This window comes from Papilio polytes, unplaced genomic scaffold (genome assembly GCF_000836215.1).
Source record: "Papilio polytes unplaced genomic scaffold, Ppol_1.0 DF824158.1, whole genome shotgun sequence".
Classification (NCBI taxonomy): Eukaryota; Metazoa; Arthropoda; class Insecta; order Lepidoptera; family Papilionidae; genus Papilio; species Papilio polytes.
This window is the reverse complement of record NW_013525046.1, coordinates 264,952-278,195: the sequence shown is the minus strand read 5'-3', so window position 1 is coordinate 278,195 and position 13,244 is coordinate 264,952. Positions and strand designations below refer to the sequence as shown.

Below are 13,244 nucleotides of genomic sequence, written 5' to 3'. Positions count from 1 at the left end.
GTCGGCCGCCTCGCCGTCGCCCTGCATGTCGGAGGTCCACAGCGTGAGGTTGTCGCGCAGCAGCTGCATGATGAGCGTGGAGTCCTTGTAGCTCTCCTCCGACAGCGTGTCGAGCTCCGCGATCGCGTCGTCGAAGGCCGCCTTGGCCAGCCGGCACGCGCGGTCCGGGCTGTTCAGGATCTCGTAGTAGAACACCTGCGCAGCGTCACACAACACACACATTAGTATTGACATACTAACATCTTACTCTGACGCAGAATTAACCTATAACATAACCTCAGTCATCAGTTTCAAAGATTAATGCAAATATATCTTGTACAAGAAACCTCATTTGTTTTAATGTCACAAATACTCCAGTTTTAACACATTTATAGATGTACATGTGCCAGATTCATTGACAAAGAATATCTAAACGGACCTTCCTAAATGGTAACTTATGGATACAAATTTGTCTGTACCAAAAATTGAAAACATTTAACCCTTAACTTTACAAGACACTGGTAATGCGGTGACGTAGTTTACAAGCAAACACTAGAGATAGCAACAGAGTTCGTCATTGCTCGACGTTATCTAGAGGAGTTGGCGCTATTGCGTCATCTCAACAACTATGATATGCGTAAAACCTCTGCTTAGGGAAAATTGAGACAATCAGTTATCAGTATAACTAATAAGCATATAGATACAAGAAACTGAAAATATCTGATAACAATAATTGGTAGTTTAAAAACTTATCTTCTTAATAAGTTTTGTTTGATAAAAGTATATTAAAAGATCAAGTGTATTATTTCTACAAATGGAGTAATGAAATTTTAAAATACATTTCTATATATCAAATAACTATAGACTACAAAAACCTCAGTATTACATGACAAAAAACCCACTAATATTACAATGGTATTACAAGGGTAAAACCCAATTTGTACAACATGAGGGACATCTACTGTTAGTAAATTCGAACAAAATAACACAGTTTTTAAGGCTCTATATTATTAATAGACAATCCTACGATGTATGTATTATCAGTATAGATTATAAGCTATTGATAAGGTCGCGGGTGCGTTGAACCCAGCTATCTGTTGCAGGCGCTACGCCCGACCTTCAGCCGGCTGTCGCTGACCAACTGAGCTCTCAATTACTTAATTGCTACTGTGGTAATTACTCTAGGGATTCACCTTATCAAATCTTAACTAAGTTTGGTGAAAGTTATTACACGAGATAATTAATATGAACACCCAAAACTTGGGCAAGGACAATCGAATTAAGATTTTAATTTAAAATGAATACCAACATATACATGAGTGTTTACAACAGAAAAGCAAAGCGAATTTTACGAGCAGAAAATAATTGACCATTATTTAAATGCCAGAATGTTTCGTCGAGATTTTTGTCCCGTTCAAAAGCATTAGAGGATTTTAAAGACCCTACATTAAGTGTAACTTTTGTACTAACGACAAAAGTTGCCAAGGTGTGTTGTTTTGTGTTGTGTATGTGCAGATAGTGTTGTGGCGTTGTATCTGTCATGAGAAATACACAACTGCGCATGTCAGTGCTGGGAGAAGAGAGTGATTAGTGTAGTAACTAACGAATATGAGGAATGTATGCGCAAGCGGAGGTACCTGCCCTTCGCCTAGAGCTTCGACCAGAGTTACACAAGGACAGGCAAGACATAATAAAATATTAATAAAAGATATGTCTTTAGTGTGATACGTACAGAGAAGTTGAGCGCGAGCCCGAGGCGGATGGGGTGCGTGGGGGGGAGCTCGGTCATGGCGATGTCGGAGGCGGCCTTGTACGCCACCAGCGAGTTCTCCGCCGCCTCCTTGCGGTCGTTGCCCGTCGCGAACTCCGCCAGGTATCGGTGGTAATCGCCCTGAAACACAACAATATTAACATTAGCTCTACAACACCTGTGTAATGGACAGTGGTGAGAAGACCAAGGGAAGATGTGGTTTATTCTTTTTTATGGTAAAAGAATTCTGAGTAGATTTCTGAGATCTCATTCTAATGTCTCATACTATCCCATACCCGTGCTATCTAACGGCACCTCTGTTTAAAGTTAGTCTTTGGATTTTACAGTTTACCTAATCACAAAAATACATGAGCAAACTAAACACTAGGACAATGTTATATAAACCTACGCCTCATTCCACGCTCATCATTTACAAAGAAACCTGACGGCTAAAGTCTCGATGAGTAACTTACATATTTATGTATCAACTGCTTATCAGAGACTTGTAGCAATCAGCGAGTTTGTTATAGTAAAATTACTATGACATCTACACTAAGCGATCATTTAAATAACCATTACGTGTGTAAGTGCAGCAGTATGAGAGTCACAATCATTGTTTAGGGACACAAGGACAAACGTCTGCGACGGCTGTAGCCACCAACAAAGGTAACGGCGACCTTTATCAAGATAAGATAAGTCTTATCAAACATACAAATAGCTAATACTAACATGGAACAAAAGAATTATTTTTCATTCCGCGGTGCATGTAAATAAAATAATTATCATAACCGTAAATTAGTTACTATTTTTAGATGATTTTCTGGTTATAAATAAACTGCTTATAGGAAGCAAGTTAAATCGTATTGACTTCTTTGATTGATTGTAACTGTAGATGTATTTTTTAGAGTCAAAATAGTCAAGTTTCTATGTACTAAGTATGTTATGGTTTAATACAATTTGTAAGCACAAGTGGAACATAACTCTTCAAGTATAAGTTAATCTGACAGATGCGGGCGCCTGGCCTGAGGCAGACACTTGATGTGGCTAATTGAAAGGATTAGAAATTGTTAGGGGAAATGTGGCTTTAAATGACGGCATACGGACATGCCTAAGACACGAATGACAGATTTTTACCCGACCGACAGGAGGGTAATATTTTTCGCGTGTGTAAAAGTTCCATTGTTGCCTTTAGAGCTTAGAGACGTTTTTTTTAAGTATCGAATCTATACTAATATCTACAAGGAAGATTTGTATTTTTGGATTTTTCGATTTCAAAATTTCTTTCACTATTACAAGCTACGTTATATTAATAACATAGGCTATCTATTTTATCTTTCTCTATTTTTTAATTCTACTTGGACGGAGTCGCGAGCGAAAGCTAGTAATTTATAAAGTTTTTCAGGTTGTTCAACACTCAATGACAATTCCTTTAATTTCACCTTACTGGGGTTACTGGGACCAAGTTGTTACATTTTCGACTTAAATTTAAGGTATAAAATATTACTCCATTGACCCGTGGTAATGAGGAAGCGCGTCGTGAAGCTCATTACGAGGCTGGCCGGCACGGAGGCCGCTGGGACGTCGTGACGCATACGCAATTGTTATTACAACAATGTATTGTTAACTGTAAAATTATTGAAACACCTCCATATTGACAGCCAAATATAGTGTCTAGAGATGTACGACTCTCAAATGTTACAAGTCTGCTTTATCGAATTGATTAATTTTTTATGTCTTAAAAGCAAAATTTTATTACAAATGCTAGTGAGCGCTGAAAATACGTAAAACCTACACACTTCAGCACTGAGTATAGAAAATAATGTTAAAAAAAAAACAAGATCGAATACATATTTAGAAGTTAAACAACGCTGTTATCGAAACAAAACAAAACAGGAGACTACGCACATCATATCGATATATCATGCACAGCTCTACGCGGTGCTACCGACTTGTGCTTCCTACTTCGTTTTCATACAACAGAGGACGTGAAATCGATGAATTATTTTAAGACAAGCAGTAGTAATACTTGATGTACAGTAACCATGCGATACTATCAATTGTCAACACCATGAAAATCCACTATAAAACCGTGTAAATAGTGCGTCACGGCATATAATTTGTGACTAATATTGAACCTTGCTAGTTTCTAATAAGGTCGAAATTGCACTAACGTATCAAGGTGCTATTTGACGTAATATAGGGAATTAGGGTAAGTAAAGTCATTACGCAAAATATCAGCAGATAAGCATCGGTTTGGTCATTTACAGTGGTGTTTAATTTATTACTTCGAAAACTAATGAGAACGTAAGTTAACCTTATGTTGCTAATACTGTTCTGCTGAGAAAATCACACTTAAAAAACTACATGAAAGTTTTATTTGTACTTTTGTCATATATAACACCATTGGTTGGTAAATTTTCAAACTTAACTGACTCTTGGCAGGGATTAACAAATATTACATTTTTTGTACGTAAATTTAAACAAGCTATAGGTTAACTTAGTGCCAAAACTACACCTAGCTCATGAGATTTATTTTTCTGTCTACATTTTAGAGGTTCTTAAGAGTGAATTTCAGACGTACCCTTCACTTTCGTGTGTCTGATTGTTAGGCGCGCTTTAAGTTACCAACAATTGACATTACAAGCGTCATCGGACGTGAGTAAACGTTCATTCAGAGCTGCTGACATCATGCCGGCATGCCTTGCGTCGCCCACGCGTTGCAAGCGCGTATACGTTGACTATGACTAACTATTGACTATCTAGACAAGACACGATGAACTGCAATGTAACTAAGTATAATTTTGGCGCAATCGTTTCTATACTGTCTTCAAAAGCAAAGCTGTTGGAATAATGTTTTAAATCAGGTAACAGATTAACTTCCTTTTAATAGCTTCGATACAAGGATACAAGGAGATAATATTATGAATTGAACAAAATTTAACCATTTTCAACCAAATATAATGAGAATAATCAAAGTAAAGTTTCAAAATGTAGATGAAATGTATTTAAAGTTACTTTATTCCCTGTTTTCCGACTCAACTTAAAATACAGAAGTTATTTAAAATGAATATCAATAATTATCTTCTCTATACGCTAGTCAGTCAGCATTAATTTATATTGCGCAGGTTGAGGTTGTACTGTCTAGGGAAAATCAAGACGGGCTCTTACAAGTAGATATGTAAGTTTGCATAGCACTAAGGTGCGTGTATGGGGAACCTACATGGCGGTGTTTTCTGGAACCTTCTACGGGCACGGGATCGCGAGAGGCGTGCATTACGCATGCCCAGGGACGGGATTATCGATTAGTGGAGGGGGGAGATGGGGGTTGGGGCGGCGCTCCCGGCCGCAGAGCACGCAACATCTCGTCCTTCGTAACCGAGCGCCGAGCGCAGACTTTTACGACAAACGTGACCCGGCCCCGTCTCCCCGTGAAGCGGGCACCGTTAGAAAAGAACAAAGTCTAACTACATATTAAAGTTATAACAATGGAATATATAAAGGACCGGGTTTATTAGAGTTAGGTACATGCCAAAACTAGTATAAGATTGAAATAATGAGAAAATTAATTTATCTTAAATATATCGCAATATTGGTGGGATTTACGAATACATAGAAATCTCAATTAAATATTACCACTAACTAAAGCTATTGACAGTCTATAGAACTTGATCATAAAGTAATTGCTTTGGGAACCATCATCACAGTCAAAAGGAGTTACAACGTTCTAGACAACTTGTTGGATGTCATGTGGAATGTGCAAAGTACAAATAGTCCTACGTATTTTTAGACTGTGTTGCCATCAGTCCACCGTTAAGTCACACCTAGGAAGCTGGAATAAAAATTGTGAGCGTGCCTACCTTCATTTTGTAGTAGAAGACCTTAGACTCGCCGGTCTGCGAGCTAGGGATGAGGTGCTTGTCGAGCACGCCCAGGATGTCGGAGCAGATATCGCGCAGCTCCTTCTCCACTTGGCTGCGGTAGGCGCGGATCATCGTCAGCTTATCTTCAGCGCCCTATGTACAAACACATACTAAGTAACCAGTTACTAACATACAAAATACAGTGTTAAGGGTAAGACCATCGTTCCAAAGAGTTAAGGCTCTTGTGCTCGATTGTCAAGCAATGTTTAAACACGAGCAGTTTGAAGCTCTTATAATTGTAAGAAAAATTCTGATAGTAAATACTATGCGTTTGTAATGCCTTCTTACAAACCACATGTTCATTCATTAGTTTAACAGTATAAAACAATTTCATTCATTCAAATATTTACTATTAAACAGGTCTATCGTAGCGTGTTAAAAATAGTAAGTACGTAAGATTAAGAAAGTATGAAAAGCAATCGTGTTTCGGCACGCCAGCGCCACCGGACGGGCGGCAGAATTAGCAGATCAATAGTAAATCTGACCTCAAACCAACAACCTTGACACCATGCGCCGGCCCTCATGCCAATACTAACAAATGTGCGCGCGCAAAAACTCCGCTACACCAACGTACGGAGATTATTTTGTTTATAGAATTCGGAAACACAAAAGAGTAATAGACTTAAGTACGCGGTATTGTTTTTTTTTATTACAATAAGCCAAAAGTAGACCAGAGATTAGTAGACGTAGACTGCTTTCAAATCGCAGTGGTTTCGATCAATCCCCCGCAGCGAGATTCGTTCAAGTAACTGAACTTTATTTCTCGCCATATTACAGCCTCGCCAGGAGCAGGTCTTTTGTTGTAAACCTACTCAAGATATCGAAGATTTCCGTTCAAATTTTGCCAATCTACACGTGCCAATGTTAATAACATGGAAGACAAAGAAATAATTCCATGAAATATTGTTACAAACAATATCTAGAAATGCGACACCAATGCTTCGAAGAAGCGGCATCAATGTAGCGGCTGCATTAGAATGTTTAGGTTTCATATAACAAAGTAGGCGCTTTGTAAGCTAAATAAATAAAGCACTTGGAAATTATTCATTGTTATTCAATCACCAGCCTTTGCTTAGTGAATAAAAGCCGAACGTAAATCAATCTATTTCATGATCAAATAGTTTTACTTGCCACTTATTTCTGTTACGTTCACAAAACACACACATATTCAAATAATTTTTTTATTTATATCATAAGGTGGCACACGAGTAAGTGGTCACCTAAATACGCCAAAATGGCGAAGCTACTGCTGCCCAGACATTCTCGCACAAGCGGATGCTTTGCCTGCACTCGATCGACGGAGAAGGAGACGCACATAAAGAGGATATTTCCCCTTCCTATGCGTCTCCTGCACCGTTAAATTCACATTCCCTTCTCTTCATTTTCTTATAAGAAGAAGGGTGGGAAGGAACAAGGACTTAAGTTGAGCCACCGGAGATTGGATCTTAAGTCATTTTTGTAATACTATCCCATTATTCAGAAAAATCCTATATGACAGCAGCAAGGCGGACAAGTTATAGACGTCAAATCAGTACCTTATTTGGTAGAGATAATGAATGTTTCGGTCAAGGCGGGCACTTATGAATACGATATGAATCTAGACTATCATTATCTCTACCCTAAAGAAATCAATTAGTAAATCGATCCCATTTAGCGCAGATTTGTTAATTATTGCATTCACTAGAAGCAGGCGATGTAAGTATTTCGTTAAACGGTCGATTAGAGCTATTACATTTAAATTATCAAGCGAGTTGCTACGCAGTCAAGCGCTAAATGCGCTTAGCATTAAATCTCCAAGATTAACTTGATTGAAGGAAGCCCACTATCACCTGTTGCTCAAAGCATATTTATATTGATGTTTTATATGGAAACTATACCATAATTTCAGTTCGTTTTTTAAATATATCTCAATTTATTATATATTTTGCCTGACACAAATTGTTTCTCCATTATTTAGTAGAATTTTGATGAAAAATCATGTATTTCTTAAGCTACGAGAACTAAACATCATTCTATAATTGGACCAAAGTTACATGTGTTAATGAACCTTTAGGAAGGCAAGCTCACGAGATATACTATCCTACCAGTATCACAGAAAAATCTTGTTAAGACTAAATCATAATTTCATGTTACATTCTGTTTTGTACTAGAAAATAATGGAGTTATTTTTAGAAGAAAAAGTAAAACCCTGTAGCAAAGTCCCATTTACCCGAATATTTTACAAAAAAAATCATTAATAGGCTGTCCTCTAGTGCCATCGAAGCAAGTTAATTGCTCAGAGGGTCCCAGGTGACAGAGTGACGTAACGACTATCCCTTTATACAATAATTAGAGCCGACTAGACACTCCAACCGTTAATTTCGACCCAAAAATTTACTCTATACAAACTTAGTTTAAACGCTAGTAAATGTTAAATAGTCTGTCATTTATTTTAAGACAAGAATTTAATGAAAATCATAACTTTTTCTTTTATTTTGTAGACTTTAAGTAAACGTCCAGTGAGCACTTATGTAAGTGCTTTTTTTCTTGTTTGCTTCTTTCGCCGAGTTTAGTACCGTGTAAGCGCGATTAATCCAATTATATGCTTTCTTAACTTTTTGTGATCTCTGTAGGTTATTTTTTATTTACAAACAAAAGATTTATTGCTACAATATACGCAACGTGTGGTTTTTGATAAGCAATAGTTATCATAAACCGATAGACGTCCAAATAGATTCAAATACGAAACAAATGAATTTAAAATCAGTTCAACCGTTTAGGCTCAGATGTTCAAACTACCGGCCTACATGTATATCTGAGTTTTGACAAAAATAATACTGCTATTGCATTTTACTTTTATATATCCTGTTAAAACGATCCGCCGACAATTTTATCCACGAAATTAACAGAAAACATTTACCAATAAATTTGATCACAAACATTTCAAAGCAAGTCAATTAACAAATTGTAAGTGCAAAGGTCCGCTCGTACATCCTGTTTGTAACCGCTCTCTATTTTAATTATTTAAAGTGTACCGGTACTTAATTGATATTTTTTAATTACAATAATTAATTATTTTGTATTTGTGAACGTTTGTCTAATATCAGACTGATGCAATTTATGTAGACTCTAAACAAGGATCGTGAGAGTATTATGTATGTCGAATAACATCAAAATAACATACAGTGATTAGACATTTTCATATATTTCGTTATCCTCTTTGTAAAGTCCTCTGAAAGGCTTTATTTTCTTGTACCTTCGGCAACATCGATTTGTCCTTCAATGTTGTTTTTATTTATGTTATGGCTTAAAAACGTGATACACATATTATGATAAAAACGAGATATAATATCAATAGTTACACAATATTTGTTGTGATAACTGATATATGTGGCGTTCCTTGTAAACCTCAAAGGTAATGTGTATGAAAAACTCTACGCACTTTATCTTATCTCCTTAATAATTTTAAATATATAAACTTTGCTATATATCACCAGTAGCTCGGAGCTTGATCAGGTTAGGGTTAACAAGCTTTTTAATATAAGGTGGCTACCTAAATCCGCCAAACCGGCGAAGCGAACTGCCCATAGACATCTTCAACAGCGGAGACGTTGCCTACCCTTAATCGACGGTGGAGGTGCACGTAAAAAGGATATTTCCTCATCCTACGCGTCTCCAGCACCGTCAAATCCACTTTCCCTTTTCATCCTCTAATACGAAAATGTGTAGAAAGGAAAAGGCACGTTGTATCTTCGGCACCACACTCAACAGACGAAACGCGGATTTGCTCCCACTTCACGCCTTTCTTTGTGTCGCCTGCTGGCCCAGTCCTGCTTTGGCCACTTTACGCAACTTAACAATCAAAATCAGATTTCATGAATTCGTCAGTACTTCAGTGATATTTGCATTCAAGTACATCATATCATTTCTCTAAATTGTGACGCATCAAAAATGAGACATACGAGGCGTGGCTGTAAGTCTATCTTTTAAATTAAAATATAAAATTAATCTTTCTAAGACATTTCGTTCTTTACCGTTAATCGTGAGAGTAAAAAACCTTGCTTTTCTCCAGATAAACGTGCGCTTAACAGTTTTAATAATTTCACCGTACTCTCAAATTCGTTGCATTTTGTTTAGAGATTTTTGGTAAAGTCTTTACAACTGTAAATTTAAATTTTTAGCTGCTGCCGTTACACGTGTACGAAAAATTATATTACTCGTAGTAATATTGTATTTAATAATAACAAATAAACTGGATATAAAGTTCGCATCTCACGATTGCAGAAAGTTTCTATAATGTTCGAAGTTTTCATAATAAACTTTTATATGGCGTTTGGAAAGAGAAATAAAATCGACAACGCATTTCAGTGCCAATAAAGCCTTGCTATGAGTCATACACGACCCAATTTTACTCGCTATACTGCATTGCCCCACCCCATTAAATTCCGGAAAAGTCTAAATACACCTCTGTGGTCAAAGTTATTACTTTTATGTATACTTATATAGGTTAAAGTAAAGGATATAAACGTAAATGCAAAAGCACTTGTCTTATAAAACACGAACACGCTAGGACTACGTGAAAATAGTATTGGAAGTTATGTAAGAATTTTCACTCCAAATTGGGTCCTTTCCAACTTTTGTGCTATTACATAACTTAAGTTCAGTGAACCTTACAACAGTAAGGATTTTTTTTCAATTGGCATCCCTTTAGTATACCTTTTTTATTTTTTTTTTATTTAAATTCGAAACATTTATGTAACATAAAAAATATAAAGGACCATTACATGTTCAATTTTAGCATATAATTCCAAGCTTTTATGTTATTTTGTAAAAAATAATTCTATTGAATTAGGCAATATAATCTAATACTGATTTAGAAGTTGCAAATTGTCATATTTTATAACAAGATTATTTATCTTTTATAACAAGGTTATCCACAATTAAACCAAAACTTAAAAGAAAGTGACAATGTCATCATATAGTGTTTTATATAGGTATTCTGTCAGTTAAAACTAGCTAAGTTTATGTGCCTTGTGGTATTACTTCAAGCATCAATAACAGCCTCTAACTGCTAAATGTTTGGTACAGTATTTATTCTCCAAGTATGTGAGATTTTAAAGACTGTTATAATTTAAAATTACATAGGAAACATTACTCTAAATCACTATACCTTTTCTCTTCAAATATTTCATCACCCATTCATCGGAGACAGAAGTGTAAGAGCATTAGTGTATAATATATTGTACTGAATTTACACTAAGGGATGCCCTTAGTAGCTAGTAGTAGTAGTAACTTAGTAGCTATTTGTTTCATTGAAAATGCAGAAACACATTGGGTGGCATTCATTTACCATCCCTTGATTTAGGAGTCTCTTAATCAGCATTTAGGGGCTTAAATATGAATTAATTATCACAAAAATTTAGTAGTGTTCTTAGTTACTAAATTTGGTTTAGTTTGGAGTAGACCTTTAACAAATAATATTCTAAGGGCAGTTAGGTGAAAATGGGCATAAATTATTATGTAATACTTACTTTTGTTTCTTCCTTTTGTTCAATAGAAGAGATGATCCTCCAAGAGGCGCGGCGTGCCCCTATGACATTTTTGTATGCGACCGAAAGGAGGTTTCTTTCCTCCACTGTGAGTTCATTGTCTGATACATTGCGGGAGGCTACATTCTTCATCGCCTCAACCATTTCTGTAAACAAACATATTACATTGGTTACCATTGTTATAAATCTCTTAAGATTGAGTTGAATAAAATCAAATGGTTGACCACAAAATTCTAATTACCCAATATTAGTTGATCTTCATAACCTAAACATTTCTTTTACTGAAGGTGGCACTTGCTCATGCAAGTGGCCAGATTGGCCAAAATAGTAGAACAATTACTGTCCATAGACAAGTGGAAATGAAGATGCATTGTCTACCTTATCATTAAGAGTTACATGGATCAATATTAACTCCTTGTTCTGATTATTCAATGAATTTTGCTTAGAACCAATCTTTTCAATTCAAACTTTATTGTACTTCATTTTTTTAAACTAATCATGTATTTTACAATGTCTTATTATTTTAATTGAAGGTTTAGATTCATATTTGTACCTTTCTTTTGCTTGTAACACACAGTGTGTTACATTGTAATAAATCTAAGTCTTATCAGGGAGTATGTCATAAATTCTTACATAATAGTGTGGGATATCTAAATTATAGGTAGGATTTTCAACTCCAAAGCCTTATTTATACATTATCAGTTAAAAAATAATAAATTGTGTAAAAAATAATGTAACTCATTTATTTTAATTTAATTTTGATGATGTTGCTTATCCTCTTTAAGAGAATTTTTAAATATATTCCTAGGATAATAAAATTCTCAACAGTATGCCTGTCATAAATTTAAGACATACATTTTAACTAAATTAAAAATGTTGAAGTGAAAGTAACGTACGCAGTATGAATAATAAATATGAAATTAGCACATTTTTCACAACTTCGTGAGTCAGTGAATAAATGACGGCTGTCAAGTCGCGCAGTACATTTACTCAAAAATCGATAACTACGAAGTATGCAATTTCGAGTTCGGAATCGTGATAAAAAAATACCGTTCGTGCACCACTTGCTAAGAACGTAAGCTTTCGCTCTGATACGGGGTCACAGCGTCTGCGATATCAACTCCGTGAAAGTCGCTCAAAGATAACCTAACAATAGCCGCTGTTTTAATTCAAGCGATGAATAAAACGATTTAACTTGCGAAATTCACAACCCACTTCGATATGAATAAGTGAAACCTCGCGGGAATTGCAGGTCTATTGGTAAATTGAGAAACAAAAAAAATGTAGAACATTCAGATGCCTTTCATCAAATAATCGTTACAAGGCGCGATATGCATGAGTGAGCTCGGTGACATCGATCCAGTCTTACTTCTTCCCATTCATGAGAAAAAAGAGAATGACTTTTTCATCTCGACATTTGCAACGAATTCAAATGAAACGCAAAAAGAACGACGTTTGAAATTAAAAATCTTAAACATTTTGGTATAACAGAAGGTTTGGAGTCGTTTGAGACGGTTTTTTTGAGTTTTATCATCGTAAAAAACGTAAAGGGCATCCCACCGGCGGATGACGCATCGATCGCTGACCAAGCCTAACGAATGCCATTGATTTGTTACAATTGAACAAATGCAAGGCTTAAAATGAATGCATTATACATATTTTTCCTTATATAGTGATCCCTTTATAATGAAATAAGTGAGTATTCGAAGAAATTTTTCAGACTATCACCGATTCGTCTTTCAACTGTCGGCGAAATTATCAAAGAATTTCTGTCCCTAATACTGAAGAATAAGTAAAAATATGTACTCACCATCATAGCGCTCCGCCTGCTCGGCTAGCTTTGCTTTATACACATTATCTTCCCTTTCCGACATTGTGGATGACAAATGATTTTTCACTAACTAAACCGAATCGCCAGGTCACTAATTCACCAAGATGGCCGCGCCCGCCAACCGAATCCGAATTCGATCTTCAACTAAACTCCGCCCATGACGTCAGAGAAATGGCAGCTTCCGTTGAGAAATAGTTGCCTCATACACCTACAAAGCTTTAAAAAAAAGTTAGCTT

General features: G+C 36.0%; 1 protein-coding gene across 1 annotated transcript in view; it reads right to left on the bottom strand.

The window, feature by feature from the left end:
- LOC106111467 (14-3-3 protein epsilon) overlaps nucleotides 1–13,176 on the bottom strand; it is a 13,591-nt gene extending 415 nt beyond the window's left edge. The window contains exons 1-5 of the mRNA XM_013293586.1: nucleotides 12,988–13,176; nucleotides 11,160–11,323; nucleotides 5,587–5,742; nucleotides 1,712–1,870; nucleotides 7–195 (exon numbers count right to left, since the gene is read on the bottom strand). Of these exons, the coding sequence (XP_013149040.1) occupies nucleotides 7–195; nucleotides 1,712–1,870; nucleotides 5,587–5,742; nucleotides 11,160–11,323; nucleotides 12,988–13,051 (732 nt within the window). The 5' untranslated portion in view covers nucleotides 13,052–13,176. The remainder of the gene's footprint in view (nucleotides 1–6; nucleotides 196–1,711; nucleotides 1,871–5,586; nucleotides 5,743–11,159; nucleotides 11,324–12,987) is intronic.
- Nucleotides 13,177–13,244: the final 68 nt, after the last annotated feature.